Source organism: Pelodiscus sinensis, chromosome 3 (genome assembly GCF_049634645.1).
Source record: "Pelodiscus sinensis isolate JC-2024 chromosome 3, ASM4963464v1, whole genome shotgun sequence".
NCBI lineage: Eukaryota > Metazoa > Chordata > Testudines > Trionychidae > Pelodiscus > Pelodiscus sinensis.
Window position 1 is genome coordinate 113,111,534 of NC_134713.1, and position 18,888 is coordinate 113,130,421.

The window sequence follows — 18,888 nt, forward strand, 5'->3', positions numbered from 1 at the left end:
GGGGACATAAATTCCTCGGTGGGGAATGATTAACATGGAAGCCAAAAGGCAGCGGCCAGACACTGTTTTGGGCGGAGACATGCCTCTGCCTTCCCCCTTTACAAATAAATCAATGAGTGGTGGTGAGGAAAAAAACCCAGAGCAGGTTGCAGGCTCCTTCCCGCTGCAATGTCGGGACGAGCCAGGAGGAGGAGGCAGAGGGAAGGCGCTGGGGAGGCAGCCGCGAGCTTGAGCCATGAAGGGAAGTGGCGAGGCTCGAAGGCAGAGCAGTGCCATTGGGCTGGGAGGGGAGCTGCGGCGCGCTCCGCACGGGACTCTTCTAGCGCCTCCTCTGCTCCAGCAGAGCGGGTCGCACGCGTCCAGCCAGGAGGGAGTGAGGGGCGCACCCGGGACGGACCCACGCCGGCTCCATGGCTGCGGCTGCCGCGCGGGCGCCGCTGTGGCTGCCCTGGGCAGCTCTTTTGCTCCTCGTTGCGCTGCTGCACGGCGGCTCCCCGGCTGCACCAGGTACGGTCTCCACGCCCGGGGTCCAGGAGCGGGGCAGCTGGTTTGCGGGCAGCGCCTCTCCCCGGAGCCGGGCGAGGAGGGGGCGCCGGGCTGCGCGGAGCACAGGTGCGCCACGCGGATTGCACCGCAGGGGAGAGCGCTCAGCGGCCAGCGGGGAGAGGCGGGATGGAGCAGATCGGAGGGCGGCTGCCCAAAGCCAGGACTTGGCAAACCCCACTTTGAGCCGCGGGGCGACAGAGGTGCGCGCGCGGGGCAACCCTCCAACAGGGATGCGCCTGGGGAGCCGGAGACATGTGCTCCCTCCACTTGCGAGGGCAGCTCTTCTGGCCAGGAGGGACGCCCGCGTTGTCTGGGCGCCAGATAGTTGGGGGAGTATACGCGGGGCTTGGCCTCCCTCCGCTCCCCACGTCTCCCCCTCCGAAGCCTGCGAGCGCCTTAGGCAGGGCTGGGGCGTGCAGGCGTGGAAGTCGTGGCAGTATGTGTCGGTACTAGTTGTTTCCAGCAGGCAGCTCGCAGGCAGTCTGGCCCGGGGGCACATAGTTGACAACGGTGATTGAGCGGGTTTGTTGTGCAGCGGATATAATTAAAATGACAGGGTATTAGAAAAAAGTCCGACAGCCCTGCTTAGCTGGAAATATAGTTTTTTTCCAGGCTCTCTCTGTTCATGGCAACTTGGTCGTGTAGCTTTTCTGAAATGCATCTTGAAAGAGCAAAGAGGTTACGTTTTAAAAATGCTTTAAACCGTGTGTCTTAACGTCGTACATGTGGCAAGGTCAAAGCCGTGAACCTGTCTAAGGTATTTCAGTCGCCTGTTGCTCAGAAGCGGCTTTGATCTGTGTGTTTGGATTCTGTGAAAGGACATTTGTTTCAACTGCACAGGCTCTGTGCCTGTATGGCTAAAACACCTGTAGCGCTCTTTTATTTTCTCCTTCCACTCTCCTCTTTCTCTTCTTCTGGAACCAGGTTTGTTTGCTGCTGAGGAGGTAGCTCTGTCACATTCCTGCTCCTCTTCCTAGTCCTCTTACACCCTGTAAATCACTCCAGATATGTGGAATGTTTCCGCTGGAGAGTTCTTTGGAGCCTCAGACATGGTTTATCTGCACCACATAAACACTGAGTTTACAGTTGAAATGATGGCCAGATCATTGAGGGCCATACTAGCACAAATATGTTTGAGGAAGTTAAATCAAATTAGGTGAAAAATGTTTTCTCCACCATGTGCCATAGAAGCTGTTCATTGGAAAACATTTACTTTCTCCACCAGCAGCAGAATCCAGCAGTAGGTTTTGAAGATAACTATGATGGAGCTGCATTCGGCTGGTAGCAAAGTAGCCAAGGCAATTAAATACTCCAGCTGAAGGGACAATCCTGATCAAAATTAATTCTGCAAAAGCGACAAGGAGTCCTGTAGCATCTTATAGACTAACAGATGTACTGGAGCATAAGCTTTTGTGGGCAAAGGCCCACTTCATCAGATGCATGTCATCTGTATGTTAGAGCTCTTTTCCTCTTTTTGCACTTAAAGACTACCAGGCATAGACATTATTACTGTAGTTATTGGATACTAACTTATCTATCATACTCTGCAGTGATTTGAAGAGTATGCTTATTTGTCCCTAAGGGAGCTGACTTTTTGGCACATCCTATTCTTGAACATAGGGCCTGATTGTTCTCTGCTTCATCAGTGTTAAGGAAATGAAAGCTCTGCTGAAGTCAGTCTGATCTGGCTGAGCTGTGCTCAGGACAGGATTGGGAGACTGGCAAAGGTGGTTTTGTACCAGATTTGCAGCTCCTTGATCGAGGGAGAACTGGGGTGGGGTGGGTTTAGCCTCCTCCAGTCTACCATACAGGAGCTTCAGAACTGCACCAGTGGACTTGTGTCATACTCAGTTTATTCAGCTTCCTTCTCAGTTCTATGCCCACCCTGAGATTCAGGGGAATCTTCAATAGGCCAGTGGTTCTTTGGCACCTCTAGAATAGCGCTAGAAATCTGACTCGAGAGTTCTAATTCTGGGGTAAGTAAAAATCAAGCACATGCAGCCTGCTTGTGAAGTCTCCACTCAGGAGAATTTTGCCTAAATAAGGAAGGACTATAGGTTGGATTTCCATTTGGTAAATCAGACTTATTTTCATTTGGTTGTGATCCCCTTTTCAGATGTTGTACAATAGAATGAAAGCCCTGTGATTCTCTCAAACGCTGGCAGTAAAACCATAATGCTTTTCTTTTTCTGAAACATCAGGATCCACTTCCTGCCCTTGAGCTTGTCGCCATTGCCATGAAGCTGTCATTACTCTGTTCCCCTTTTGCACCTGTGTCTGCCAATGTGATCTGTTTCTAATTAGACAGGCCATGGCCTGTGTACAGATTGTGACATCACTTAATATTTGTTTCATATGTGACTTTGAATCTGCTTCCTAGAGCTCAGTAGCGCATCTGATGTGTTAGCTATTTATTTTTCCCATCTGAACAACTTAGATATTTGATTTGACTTCACATTTGGAAGGTCAGTCCTGCACTCCTCTCATCGGCAGAGCAGGAAAGAATGAAATGAAGAGGGTGTTAAGAACAATACAGCAGCATGACACATCTTGTCAATCTTCATATTGTACAGTTAGCTGTGGTAGCTCTTGTGCTTTTCTCACCCAGGAAGGAGCCTTCTTTCACTGCCCCCCCCCTTTTTTTTAAACACTAGAAAGCGGTAGCATGGATGAGAAGCTGGACAGAGAATTTAGTGCTTCCCAGTATAATTTGAATTAGGTTTTAATGTTGGACCACGATTGCTTTCTTTATTCACAAGGGAGGTCATTTTTTTTTCTTAGCTTCTGTGTGCTAAAAAGCAGCTATTTTTGGAGAGAAGAATTAGCACTGGAATCACAAGTAATTAAAATAGTGACTATGCTGACAACATTTTGAAGATGGGTTAACTTATTTTTTGCTGCTTATTAGAGCCCCAAGCTTGTTTATTGCCCTTGGGTTCTTAATCCATATTTTTACTATATCTTAGGCACCTCTGTAGTTACTGAAGAACAGTTTAATCTCTTAACCTGTGCAAGTAAAATCAAAGACCTTCAGGGAGGTGAGATGTAGATGTTAAACCTACACCTCATGAAGAATCCAATGTAATTCTTATACTAAATTAATTTAGAAACCTGAAATAATAAACATGTATTTGCTCCACAGTTGTTAACTATTCAAGATACTGGCTCAAAACCCATTATCTATCCAATACTGACAACCTCAAGTGTCCAAAAATCATTACCCAGGGCCTCAGAATTACATGATTGTCTTAGAAATAACGAGATGTAAAAAAAAAAAATGTTGGGCTCTTTTGATTTTTTTTTAAAAATATTTGAACTTTCACATACCCTTTTGGGGGAGAGAACCCCAATACCAGGCAAAGAAAGGGAATACTAAAGGGGGGGATTTAATCTTTAAAAATATAGCTAGCTGGGTTTGTGATGACCTTGACAACTGTATGGTGAACTGTCTGGCAGCTGTGAAGATTGTGGATCTCATAAGACACCAAGACAGATATAAATGCAGTGCTGCATGGAGCTCATATTCGTGGTACATGTAGGTACCAATGACATAGAGGAAGGTAGGAGAGAGGTCCTGAAGGACAAATTTAGGCTTTTAGGTAAGTGATCGAAGTGCAGGGTCTCCATGGCAACATTCTCGGAAATGCTACGAGTTCTATGTACAGAGACAGAAAGACCAGGCAGCGCTGAGGAGTCTCCATGCATGGATGAGACACTGGTGTAGGGAGAAGGGCTTTAGGTTTATTAGGACCTGGGGCACCTTTTGGGAAAGGGGGAGCCTATACAGGAAGGATGGGGTCCACCTAAGCTACCATGGAACCAGACTGATGTAAAATTAAAAAGGTTGTTAAAGGCTAAAGGCTGGGAGAAAAGTGATAGATCCAGAGGACTCAAACAATACCATAGAATCTCTGTGGATAGAAATTCCACATTGGAACAATAAAAGCATATACAGTAGTATCTATATCCTACAGACTACCTGGCCAGGATGGTGACAGTGATTGTGACATGCTCAGGGAGATTAGACAGGCTACAAAGGCAGAAAACACAAAACTAAGGAGGGTTTTCAACTATCTTCATATTGACAAGATATATGTCCCCTCAAAATGGGATACAGAGATGAAATTTTTTAGACAATATTAATAACTGCTTCTTGGAGTAGCCAGTCCTGGAATATGGAAGGGGCAATTCTTGTGTCCTAAGTGGCACAAGATTTGGTCCAAGAAGTGAATATAGCAGAACCACTAGCTAATAGCTACCATAAAAATAATTAACTTTAACATCTTTGTGGAGGATAAATAATACCAAAGAAACGCACCACAGCAGCCTTTAAATTAAAATTCAAGACATGCTAGTTGAAGAAAAAGTAAAAGGAATAGTCATAAGGTTGAAATGCATGCAAGCTGCACAGAGACAGTTTAAAACCACCATAATAGAGATACAAACTAATTAAAAAAACTAGAAACAACAAAAAGCTGCCAAGGCTAAACAGCAGAGTAAAAAGAGTCAGTTGGAGTGAAAAAGGCATCCTGTAAGAATTGTAAGTCAATTCCTAATGAGGAAAGTAGAAAGAAGCATAAACTCTGTCAGGTCAAGTGTAAAAGTATAATTAGGCATGCCAAGAAAGACTTTGAAGAGCAACTAGTTAAAGGCACAAAAACAAAACAGCATTTTTTGTAAGTACATCGGAAGTAGGAAGCCTGCCAAACGATCAGTAGGACTATTGCAAGCTGCTAAAGGAGCACTCAAGAAAGTGAAGCCCATTGCAGAGAAGCCGTATAAATTCTTTGCATTGGCCTTCATTGCAGAGGATGTGGGGGAAATCCATATACCCAACCCAGTCTTTTTAGGTGACAGTTCTGAGGACCTGTCCCAGAGTGAGGCATTGATAGAGACAATTGTGGAAAAAACTGATAAAACAGTAATAAGTCACTAGAACCAGATGTTATTCACTCAAGAGTCTGACAACTCAAATGTAAACTATTGATTAAATCAGCCTCTGTACCAGATGCCTGGAGGTTAGTTAATGTACCACCTATTTAAAAAAAAAAAAAAAAAAAAAAAAGGCTCCAGAGGTGATCCTGGCAATTACAGCCTGGTATGACTAACTTTAATTCCAAGCATCTAGGGTGAAGCTATAGCAAAGAGCAGAATTATCAGGATCCTAGCGAAAAACAATATATTAGGCAGGGGTCAATGTGGTTTTTGTAAAGGAAAATGGTGCCTTTCTAACCTATTGGAATTATTTAAGGGTGTCAACAAGCATGCGGACAAGAGTGATTCAGTGGATATAAAGTACTTGGATTTCAGAAACCCTTTGATGGGGACCCTCACCAGAGTTTAAGGAAAGTGAGGTGTTATGGGATAAGAAGGAAAGACCTCTCATGGATCAGTAATTGGTTCAGATAGGAAACAAAGTGTAAGAATAAATGGTCGGTTTTCACTATGGAGAGAGGGAAATAGCAAGGTCTTCCAAGAGTCTGCACTGGGATCTGTGCTGTTCAACATATTTATAAAGGATCTGGAACAGGAAGTAAACAGTAAGGTGTCAACATTTGCAGAAGATATGAAAGTACTGAAGATAAGTCCAAAGCTGACTGTGAAGAGATACAAAGGGATCTCACAAATCTGGGTGACTTGGTAAGACGATGAAATTCAATTTTGTTTAGCGTAAAGTAATGCATGCTGGAACAGTACATACTGAATGATATGGGTCTAAATTAGCTATCACCACTCAAGAAAGAGCTCTTGAAATAATTGTGAATAGTTCCATGAAAAAATGTGCTCAATGTGCAGTCGCAGTCAAAAAAGTTGACAGTGTTAGGTACCATTAGGAAAGGCATGGATAATAAAACAGAACATATCATGTCACTATATAAATCCATGGTATGCCCACACCTTGAATACTGCATGTGGTTCTGGTCACCATCTCAAAAATACATAGTGTAATTTGAAAAGATTCAGAGAAAATCAATAAAAATGTTTCCAGTACGGAATAACTTGCACACAAGGAAAGATTAAAAAGATTGGGACTGTTCAGTTAAGAAAATAGATAACTAAGGGGGGATGTGATAGAAGTCTATACAGTCAGGAATTGTGTGGAGAAAGTGAATAGGGAGTTTTTATTTACCCCATCACTTAACAGAATAACCAATGAAACTAATTAGTAGCAGGTTTAGAACAGACAAAGGAAGTATTTCTTCACACAATACATAGTCAGCCTGTGGGACTTGCTGCCAAGAGATGTTGTGAAATAGGGATGTGAAAGGTAAGCATCACCCTTAACCAGTGGTGGCTAGAGCAGCTTCCCACCAGCTGGGCAGGAGCAGCTCCTGCCTGCAGTGGGGCGGGAGGGGCAGGCACTCCAGTCCAGCAATGGCCCCCCTGCCCAGTCTTCCCTAAAGATGTTAAATTTTGATTAATCAGCTAATCGAGCCATCAATGGAATTTTCATTGACTACTCACTTAGTTGGTAAGAGGAGATGGGGGGGCAGAGGAGGCGGTGGCGGCACTCCAGTCCAGGCTGGTCGTTGTCCTCCGGCAGTGGCACTAGGGCAGCCTGCATAAACTGTGCCAAGGAAGTACAGCAGGAGATCTGTGGTGACTGCTTTGCAGCAGCTCTGGCTCCATGTTGAGAATGCTGAGGCATCCGCAAGAGTGACCAGAGCACGCAGTGTGTTTTGTCCCTCAAGGAGGTAGGCAAATGTGAAGAGTCTGAGCCCCTGAACAGCTGTAAAGGGGAGCCCCTTTAAGTACAAGCCTCAGCTAGCCTCAGCAGCAGCTCCAGGAAGGGACTACTGTCCTGATGCCCTGCCCAGAGTGCTTAACTGGTTAACTCATTAAAGGGGAGACTAGAGACGTAAAAGAGTAGTTGACTACCCAATAAGCCTAGGCTTATCAGGTAGTCGAGTTGACTACTTGCATCTTCCCCCTCCCCACTTTGCTGCCTCAATATCAAAGGCTTTCGAGGTGGCTGCCAGTGTGCTTGCAGCTGCGGGGGGTTTGGTGGGAGCGCTGGGGTCTGCCATGGCAGCAGGGAAGGCTGTGCAGGGTCTTTCTATGTGGCATGATGTGAGCAGGGCCTGCATCATGCCCCAAGCACTTTCCCATCTGGCTGCACCTTTAAAGCCTTCGGGGAAGGGAAACTATAGAGTTTTGAGCAGTGTGGACAGAGTGGCCACCAGGGTAGCTGTGAGAATCCCTGGAGACCAATTATTTTGAAATAAGCACAGCTGTGCTGTCCATACTTACCCAATTCAAAATAGCTATTTTGAAATAGTTGCCATGTGCTGCCCCTCATCTACAGGCACCGATCCCACAGCTTCTACTGGCCACTGTTCCCCATTACTGATCAATGGGAGCTGCAGGCAAGGACAGCATGAGGCAGAGCAGGGGGGGTCTCCATTCTCAGGGACTGCAGGAACATGCCAACCCCTTCCAGGAGCCCCTTCAGCCTCATTAAATGAGGCTCTACTATTTCGGAATAAGAAACCTGTTATTTTGAAGTAATTTCAAAATAACAGGCTTGCTGCGTGGATGCTCACTGTGTTGTTTCAAAATAACGTGCGTTATTTCAAAATAATATATTGTAATGTAGACGTGCCCCAGGTGTCCTATGCTTTCAACTGGCAGAAGTTGGGATTGGATGAAGGAATGGACCACTCCAAATTGCTAAGTTCCATTCCTTCTCTCTGGTCGCTGTTAGAAGACAGCACTGGACTTAATGGACTAGTGGTCTCACTCAGTATGGACGTAGTGTGTACTCTTGCATCCTTTCTGGAAGCCATCGCAAATTCAGTTGCATAGTTGAGGGGTTTTTTACTGGTGAATTCTTTGCAGACAGCACATAAGACTAGGCACTCAGAAGCTGTGGGAACCCAAAGCAGAGAGCTCTTAGACTAATTAATAGAAGGCACTCAGCCCTTTGCAAGATCAGAGCCTTTGTGTCTTTCATGATCACTATTAAACTCTCTTTGCTGTGACTCTTTCCTTTGCGTTTTTTATCTGCTTTCTCTCACAGTTTTATCATCTGTTTGACATCTCTCTAAAGTTAATGCATAAATAAAGCAAGTGCTAATGTCTGTGGCAGCACTAGCCCCAAGCTGGCTTCATTTGACCAAGACTTTCACATAGTAAAAATGTATGTTGTTTTTGTTATATGTATGTATTTGACTAGTATCAAGGGCCCCCTTGTGGTTAAGACGTTGGACTAGAGTAGCTTCAGTCCCTGGCTCTGATACAAACTTCTGGACTGACATTGGGCAAACCACCTAATCTTTCTGCTCCCCCATTTTTAAAATGGAAAGAGTACATTTCTCTCCCTGCTGGGGTGCTGTATGGATTAATGCAGTGATATATGTGAGGCAGTAAGGCAGAGTAACAAGCACTTTGGGAAAGCCTATAATACATTTATTTAGCAACTTACTGTAGGTCTGACCCAAAGTCCATGGGACTCTTTCCATTTGGCTTCTCTGGATTTTGGATGAGGCCCTACTTTTGAGGAGGTCAACCACAGTAGTGTTTTAAGTCATTTTTCAGTGTCAAAATTAATGTGAGGAATGTTCAAAGATTCCCACAAGAAATATGCACTTAGTCTATTTTGATTTAAAGCTTGGTGCATTAAACTTGTAAATATCTTGCATATTGTAACCATAAACATTAAGCTACTTTCTAATTGTCTAATTCCACTTTATATTTGGTATTCTAATATCCTGATAATTTACAACCTTATATGAGCTTCCTCCACCTTCTTTTTATAAGATGTCCCTAAAAAGCAATTCAGTGAAATAGAGTGAAAAGTCTTAATTCCCTTCTTAGTCCCAAAATAGTGAAATATAGAATTGGACTTAGGGTGCTGCCAAGTTATTTAGGATCATAATGTATACTTTGAGCTAGATCAGTGGTTCTCAGCCTGTTTACTATTGTGGGCTGCATATGCAGCTCTCTGTGGGGTACATCTAAACTACGCATTATTTTTGATAGAGGATATGCAAATTCCGTGGGAATTTGCATATCTTCTTCCAATCTCACTTTCAAAAGCGGGATCTGGATGTGGTTTTTTCGGAGCCCCCCCCTTTCCAAAAAACCACATGTACCTCATTTTTTAAGGAAGAGCGGTTTTTCGAAAAAGGGGTTTCTTTTTCTGAAAAAATCACGTCCAGACTACTTTCACTTTCAAAAGCCGGGCTTTTGAAAGTGAGATCGGAAGAAGATATGCAAATTCCTGCGAAACTTGCATATCCTCTTTTGAAAATAACACATAGCCTGAGTGTTGTGTTGGTGGCATCCACACCAGATGGCCCTGAGGATGTTACATGGACTGCAGCTGTGTGTTAATTGGGCTGCAAGCAACCTGCAGGTTGGGAACCTCTGGATTAGATCCACAAAGGGAATTTAGAAGCTGCATTGCAACACCTAACATTAGACACCTTTCTGCTTGCAAGAATCTATAGCGCTAAGTTAAATTCCCAGCCTCTCTATGCTGTGCATGGGGAAAGTTAGTCTCTTAAGAATGGGGATCCACAGAAGCCATTGTGTTGGTGCCAGGGAGCTGCCGAAGAAGCCAGTAGGAAACGCTGAGCAGAGTGGTGTGGCCTGTGCTCCAGCACTCAGAGGGAGTTAGGCACTTCCCCTCACTCTGGATTCAGAACTGCAAAACCTCTCATGGAATTAAATGCTTAAGACAAGTTAGCCTTTTCTCAAGAAAAATAGTTGATGGTCATGCCCTGTAGCCCAGCAGGTAAGAGCCCTCTCTCAAGACAGAGGTTGAAATCCCCCCTCTGCTTGACATGGAGTAAGGACCTGAAGTCAGATCTTCTACCTCCCATATGAGTGCTCTAGCCACTGGGTTATATACTTGAGTTGTTTGGAATTTGTGCCTCTCTTATACCAGGGGAGTGTCCTAACCGCTGGGTACCCAACATCTGGGTTTTCTGCAGAGCATGTCCTGATAAGTAGCCTCTGAAAATGCTTGCTGGATCGGGATAGGAGAGGGAATGCCTGGTTTGTAAATCCTATCATAGGACTGGAAGCAGCCTCAAGAGATCATCTAGTCTAGTCCCCTGTACTCATGGCAGGACTTATCTAGATCACCCTGACAAATGTTTGTCTGACATACTCCTAAAAATGTCCAGTTGTGGAGATTCCACAACCTCCCGATGCAGTTTGTTCCAATGCTTCACCACCCTGACATGTAGGAAGTTTTTCCTAATGTCCAACCTAAACCACCTTTGCTACAGTTGAAACCCATTGCATCTAGTCTTATCCTCAGAGGTTAAGAAGAAAAGTTTTTCTCCCTTTTCCTTGTAATACCCTTTTACGTACTTGAAAACTGTTATCATGTTTCCTCTCAGTCTTGTCTTTTCTAGACTGAATAAACCAGTTTTTATCAGAGTTCAGTCAAAAGTTAGGTACCAAGCAACTTGACAGTGTGACGACTTGAGTGTCTGTGCAAATGCCCGTCAGCAGAAATGTACGTGGCCTGGGGACTTTCAGTGAAAACTTCAGTACCTGGGGAATTTAAGCATCTGCTGGGCAAGGTGACATCTGAGTGTGGTTTTAAGGATGTAAGTTTTAGACTGAGGCACCAAAAGAGGCATTTAGGCATCTGAATCCCCTTGTGTTTTTCAAAAAGTGGGTTTTACATAATCAAATAATTTTAAATTCTACTTTTTCAAATATACTTAAGTTCACTAAGCTGTGTTTGTCATTGACCACTGTTTTCTCATACTTGACATTTTCCAAATTAAAGTTATGTGGTTGAAAGATGACCTCTAAACATTCAGTAAGACTTTTAGTGGAACAAAATAAGGCCTTCTCTCTTTGTGACATCAGAATACACATTTGTTCCATCTTGATGCTCATTTGCATTGGAGGAAAAGAACGACCTTGGAGTTCATGTACTAAACTGCAGCTCAGGAAATGTGAGCTCAAATCCTGACTCTTCCATTGACTACACTTAGAGCAAGTCATTAAGGTTGTGACTTAGGAAACACTGAAATTAGTGGGGTCTACTTATGTTAGCAAATTTAAGCATATATGCCGCCTGAACAGATCAGGCTTGCAAGCTCTTGTGCCTTAATTTCTGTAGTTGTCATATAAGAATAGTAAACTTTCCCTACCATGCTGAGGTGTTGTGAAGATAAATTAAAGATAGTGAATAGTTCCAAATGCTATGGTGATACAGATCATAGTTTAGATCTCAATATATTAGATAACATACCCATTCCACTTTCCATTCACTCTAGGCAGGTGTGAATTTCAAAGACTAATTTGGACAATTTAAGAGTAAACATCACCAAGCACAAGTCATGTATGTCTACTAAATATTTATTTATTCATTTTTATTAATGTAATTGCTAATTATTTATTATTTTGTTGCACTGCAATAGCCCTTTGCATCAGCCAGTTTAGAGCCCCTTATTCTGGGTGCTGCGCATACGTATAAAAATCACCCCCCTTTTTAGGAAACTAAATGAAAAACATTGAATTAATGCACCATGAAGACTGCACAGCGAAAATAACAAAGTTAGGAAATGTAAAATGTATGGTTGAAACAGCACTGTTAATAGACTGCATTGTACATATGTAGGATTTTTATACTTTTTTTTTCCTGGTGAAATATGTAGCTTAAGATATCATTGCTTAGGTTATGAAATGTTCAGCATAAAATATATAATATATATATTACATATAACTTTTGTATTTCCTGATAATATGATTTAAAAAAAAAAAAACCAATGCTGCCTTACTGCTGAATTAATTGAGGCCATGATTCTGCAAAGACTGAAGCATGAAGTCAGAGGGACCACTTACAAGACATAAAGTATCATGTCTTTGCAAGATTGGGGACCATAGGTTTGCTGGTTTTACATTTAATTTGATATATTCAAATAATTTGAAACAATTGTAATTCACCTCCACTGCCACTAGATGTCTCAAATCATACATCAACTTATAGCTCTAGACTGGAGCGCCTGTCAAACCAGCTGCTCTAACAGGAGTTGCTACCCAAACATCAAAGTAGTAGTCTGGTCCACCAGTGCTGCTCATAGATTTCCAAATGCCTCTCTAGATGCACTATCACTCTGGCACTACAGAGGCTGTTTAAACATTAAGGGAGTACACATAACAAAAATCCTGTGGCAACTGAGACGACCCTACAGCTGAGCTTGCAATGTGTTGTGGTGCTGAAAGAACCTATGCAGCTTTGGGGCTAGCTTTTCTCCTTCCCTGGGGTTTATCCTTTGATGTATTTATTGAGTGCAATCATATAGCCCCTCAGCCTTCATTTTGATAGGCTAAACAAGACAAATTCCTTAAATGTATTCTTAGAATTTAGGCTTTCTACTAACCTTAGTTAGATTTGAACTGCTGACCTAAAGAACAGTTTAAATGGCAAACTCTTTGGGTCAGGAACAGTCTCTTCTTATGTTTTATACAATGGCTAGCACTGGGCTTTCCCCAGTCTTAAAAGTGGGACTTATAGAAGCTATCATAATACGGGCAGTCCCCGGGTTACGTACAAGATAGGGACTATAGGTTTGTTCTTAAGTTGAATTTGTACGTAACTCGGAACTGGCTCCAGATTCAGCCGTTGCTGCTGAAACTGACCAGGGCTGATTACAGGAAGCCCGAGGCAGAGTTGCTCTGCCCCCAGCTTCCTGGAATCAGCCACTGATCAGTTTAAACAGCGGCTGAATCTGGAGCCTGGGATACAACAGCTGGGGCGCTGCTGGGTAGGTCCCCCCAGGACCAACCCGGCAGCACCCCAGCTGCTCTACCCCAGGCATCCACAACAAAAGCCTGGTCTGCTGGGGGGGCGGAGCGCAGCTAGTGCGCCCCGCCCCAGCAGACCAGGAAGACCCGGAGCAGCTTTTCTTGCCCCGGAGGATGCGGTGGCGGGACCGCTGCGCTCTGGGCGGTCCCGCTGCCCGCGAGCTCCGGGGCGAGAAAAGCCCCGTTCGTAAGTGCGGATCCGACATAAGTCGGATCTGCGTAAGTCGGGGACTGCCTGTACAAATAATCCAGTAATATAGGTTTATATATCGCATTACTAGTCCACTGAGCTATTAGTCCCTTGGAAAGAGAGTTTTGGATTCCATTTCTGGTTTTGAAATTGACTTTTTCTTTTTGCATTTCCTGACATTTTATCCTGTATTCTTTTCGTGCCTGTGACTGATCCAACTCTGGTCAGACTGGTTACAATTGCTTTGTCAGCAATTCTAACACTCCTTTGTAGTTGGAAAATTAAACCAAAATGTACTTTCCTTTCTGTATGCCAGAAAACTTGTGAATCCTCAGTTGGATAATTGGTTGAGATTTTTTTTTCTATTTGGTGGCAGAACAAGGCCAGATATTAATTGTAAGATATATTGGGACTTGTTTCCCTTTCCAGTTTTTCCCTTCCTTTGCTCTTTCATTTGAAGTAATCTGTCACAATGTCACATTCAGTTTATTCCATTTTATGTATATTGCAAGCTTCTTAGATCTTTATCCACAAAGATCCATAAATGTTTGTTGTGAGCTATAAGAAAAGAACAATTATTTGTATCAGCGAGCCATACAAACATTAAATCTATGTTCTGTCACACTCATTCATGCTGATTAGCACCTGTAGGAGCTGTCAGTCCCCGTAATACACGAGGTTCGAAGGGATGCCGGAAAGGATGAGACCACAACTGGGGGTTTCAAAAAGAACAAACTGATTTTATTTTGATGGCGCCAGACAATCATCAGAATAAAAATTAAACAGATTGCCAGACAACACAAAACAATTCCCTGAGGCTTTTCTAAATCACAATAATTCCCAATAACTGCCCAGGGGTTAGGAACAGTTGAATTAACACTGGTATTATCCATAGGGCTGACTATTTACACAACTTTATACAAGGAAACAGTAAAAAACCTAAACCACAACTATTTATAAACTAACTTAGTAACTTTTTAGCCACTGTCACTTGGTAAGCAATAAGGACAACTAAAAAATCAATTAGGATAGGGATGATGGTGGGGGGGAAGGGGTGTTATACCAGTTCTGGAGACAGCAGGAACACAAGTACCGGTCACACGCTCATAAACTGTCTCCACTCGGGTCGACCAACTCGGAGTACGCTCAGTAAGACTCAAGAGCGGGGGGTGCAAGGCGTCTGGGTGATCAGGCCAGGCGTTCACTCAATGCGAATCCCCAGTGAGAGAGGGGCTGCCTGCCTGTTTTATTGCCTGTGAACTTATCACCCCATAGGTTGGTTTTTGCTGCAGTGGGTGGAGTAGCAGGCCTGAGCACCAGTCAGCCCACTGGCTGATCTGTTACTGCAATGGGTGGAGCGAGCAGGGGAAGATTATTAATTTACATGCCCTTATATGGAAAACACTCCACCTCACAGACAGAGCCCCCTATACCAGCCTCAGAGGTATTACAGGCTATGGCTCCCTGCGACGGGCAGCCATTTCTGATGTTCTGTCTTGGACATGCCCCCGTGGCTGTCCGGAGCAAGCGGTAAGGGGGTTGCCTAAGGTGAGAGCGCACGTAAGGGTAATCAGCAAGAAGCCAATTGGGTAAATTGAGGTTCTGGTGAGCTGCTGTCTTCAGAAAGGGGAGAAAGGGAAAAGTAAGCAACAGTAACAGGGAAAGTGGAAACAACTCTGTGGATAAGAGCTTTTGCAACAGCAATGCTCACTAAAAAGGCTAGTAACACAAGAGCACATACAATCAACCACTGCTTAATGGTGGATGCCCAAGTACTCAGTCCTCAAGAGGAAAGTTTTGTTTGCCACCAGTCCCATTCTTCCCGCTGTTCGTGAATCCGAACTGCAAGTGAGGTCAGCTGTTGGGTGATGGCTGAAACGTTGTTCCACCCGGGCTTGAAACGCAAACAGTATTGGTCCTTAAACCTGGGGTCAAGGTCCTCGAGTGCCATACAAAAGTCCTTCTGCAATATAACCTGTATCATTAGACGATTCTTTTCGGCATAATGAGCTAGTACAGTAAGAGCCAAATCGACTTGTCGAAACCCTTCAGCAGTCAAATTAGTGAGGGCTTCGAGATTGCGGGACATTTGGTAACATATTCCCAAACGAAAGATTCAGTGGCAGACTTAAATTTTTTTCATCTTGATGGTTCTCGTCGGCTCCGGAAGTCAAACAGCCGGTGGGGGGCTCGAATGGGTTGGTACCTGAAAAACAAAAAGGGGACAAACAACGCCCTCAAGGCGGGCTAATTAAGATCGAAGAGAAAGCCAATTGTGATGGACTAACGTAGGTTGCTTCAACGCTATTTAATCCCTGTACAAAGACTATCTTTCCAGTGGGGGTGTGGGGCATATCGGGGGGGATGATGGATACCTGTGCCCCCGTGTCTAACAAAAAGGGGATAATTGTCTCGTTTTCGGTAGTCAGGTTTTGATAGGGTCGAGGGTCATTTAAATCGGGCCGAGTGACCGCTAGGCACTCGGCCTCTCCCCGTTTTTTGGCTGCGGGGGAATAGGGCGATCTTCCCACCCCAATTTCACAGCCAAGTCTTTCTGTTGATCACTATTCATTTTCCTAATAGCTTCCTTGGTGAGTCCCTTACCCAATAAAAATCCAAAAATCTTACGCTCGATGAACGAACGCTCAGGGTATTTGGGTTTGGGCGCCATTTTGGACCCTTTCACCAGAGTAGAGGGGGTTGCAAGTAGGGCGGCCTTTAGTGTTGCCCACTTCACCCTCTCTACAGCGTCGTATAGTCGGCCAATAGGTTGTCCTGTGTATCCCCTTAGCCACAGAAGAGCCCCTGTGTCTAGATTAGGGCTGTTGTCCACGGCTAGGGTAACAGCCGCATCTTCTATGGGAATCTGAGTGGGATCATCAACAAAACGAAATGGGTTTTGTGCTACCGTCTGAACGTTAGTTAAGTTGAGGGGGTGTGCAGTGGGATCCCAGAGCAGAATAGAACTCCCAGCGATTGCGTACATAAGGGTAGTGGAGTTATTCACACAATCAGGTGGCATCTGTACTGCGCGAAATCCCCCTTGTATTTGGAGGTGCGCGGCAGCTGCGGCCGTTACAGGCCAATGATTATTCGCTGCCAATACTCCCCCCATAAGGCCCCGCGACCAACTCCCGGTACGGGTTAACGTTAAGGCTTCCTCCCGGTCAACCCAGTCACTCCCCTGTTCCAAGGCTAATCTCCCTACCCAGATTATAGGAGGCTCATCTGGACGTCGGGCAGTATCTGTGATGAACTCCTTCATTTCCGCCTTGGTTCGGGGGCGGGTCTCAGTTACCTGAGAGGTATTCCCCTGACCATCCATTTTTAATCGGGTTACAGTCACAGGGAGGGCCTCCGGTACAATCAGGTCGGGAGCTGTGGGTATGGTTGAACTCAGGGTAGTCAAGCCAGGGTAAATGTTTGGTGGGTCATGAGAGCCTTGGTATGGGGGAGGAAGTTGTGTCTCTAAAGGAGGCGTCTTTGGCGCCTGAGGGGAAAACTCCGGTTCTCCCTCTGACTGTGAGTGCGCCACCCCACGTGCACAATTTGTAACGGCCCCATGGTAGACAGTAACTTTATCAAGGGCTGCTGCTAGGGTATTGCAGATGGCAGCCAGAACATCCTCTGATTTATAAGAATCGGGGCGTAGTTTTTTAACCTTTTTTATCCCATTTAACCTTTGGACCAATCCTATTAACAGGTGGTGTGCAGGTGATCCATGTGGGGCTCTTGGCTCGGGGGCCAAGATGGAGGGGGCTACCCCACAGAGTTTAATTACCCTGTTCACCTCTTTCCAGAGGCTAAGAGGGTTTGAATTAGGGGCTGTCTCACCCACTTGAGTGAGACGTGGTTGAAGGCTATTATCGGCCGGGGTGGCCCTGAAGGTGGGATGGCAAGTTAGCAAGCAGCCCACATCGCTCAACCCCAAAGGAATGGTGTAGGTCCTACAATCATGGCCGTGTCCTATGACACAGACCCAGTCAAAAGTGTTAGGGGCCCCTTCGCGCTGTCGAGTACAGAGGAGGTGGTATTGCAAATGATTAAACTGATCCTCCTCAGAACCTGGGGTCTCAGTTTTAGCCCAGGGGCAACTATCAGAGTTGTCATGGTCTCCCGGGTTCCGGCATCCTGTTCGTGACGCCATGTCAGTCCCCGTAATACACGAGGTTCGAAGGGATGCCGGAAAGGATGAGACCACAACTGGGGGTTTCAAAAAGAACAAACTGATTTTATTTTGATGGCGCCAGACAATCATCAGAATAAAAATTAAACAGATTGCCAGACAACACAAAACAATTCCCTGAGGCTTTTCTAAATCACAATAATTCCCAATAACTGCCCAGGGGTTAGGAACAGTTGAATTAACACTGGTATTATCCATAGGCTGACTATTTACACAACTTTATACAAGGAAACAGTAAAAAACCTAAACCACAACTATTTATAAACTAACTTAGTAACTTTTTAGCCACTGTCACTTGGTAAGCAATAAGGACAACTAAAAAATCAATTAGGATAGGGATGATGGTGGGGGGGAAGGGGTGTTATACCAGTTCTGGAGACAGCAGGAACACAAGTACCGGTCACACGCTCATAAACTGTCTCCACTCGGGTCGACCAACTCGGAGTACGCTCAGTAAGACTCAAGAGCGGGGGGTGCAAGGCGTCTGGGTGATCAGGCCAGGCGTTCACTCAATGCGAATCCCCAGTGAGAGAGGGGCTGCCTGCCTGTTTTATTGCCTGTGAACTTATCACCCCATAGGTTGGTTTTTGCTGCAGTGGGTGGAGTAGCAGGCCTGAGCACCAGTCAGCCCACTGGCTGATCTGTTACTGCAATGGGTGGAGCGAGCAGGGGAAGATTATTAATTTACATGCCCTTATATGGAAAACACTCCACCTCACAGACAGAGCCCCCTATACCAGCCTCAGAGGTATTACAGGCTATGGCTCCCTGCGACGGGCAGCCATTTCTGATGTTCTGTCTTGGACAGGAGCATGTCCACTGAAACAACTGGGTTTATTTATGGAGTAAGGAATTACATAGCATGGATAAGGGTGGCAGAATCTGGTTCTGAATAACTGTTTTCTCTTATCCTATTAATTGCACCCAATGGTCTGGTAAACCCTCAGCTGAATTAAACAGTTTCATTATTGAATAATTTACAGTTTTTTTCCATATATTTTCTACATGGTGATGGTTGCTGATGTGGATTAAGTGAAATCGTTCACTTATTCAGAGAGGTCCTGAATCTCCATCGGTGTGCACCTTGTATAACAAAGGAAGTGTAAAATGCTGCCATTGTGCTTTGGCGTACCCACTTTGTACCAATGTAAATGATTGGCCATGCAATCATGTACAGGAATGGAGGGCA

At 44.7% G+C, this 18,888-nt stretch overlaps 1 protein-coding gene across 2 annotated transcripts in view; it reads left to right on the forward strand.

The window, feature by feature from the left end:
- The first annotated feature begins 236 nt into the window (after positions 1–236).
- Positions 237–18,888, forward strand: part of FNDC1 (fibronectin type III domain containing 1) — a 129,275-nt gene continuing 110,623 nt past the window's right edge. The window contains exon 1 of one of the 2 annotated variants that reach the window (XM_075924558.1): positions 237–507. Coding sequence is in view for 1 of the 2 variants with exons in the window: in XM_075924559.1 (XP_075780674.1) it covers positions 411–507 (97 nt within the window). In the remaining variant the exon portion in view is untranslated. The remainder of the gene's footprint in view (positions 508–18,888) is intronic. The other variant, XM_075924559.1, reaches the window with a different exon arrangement.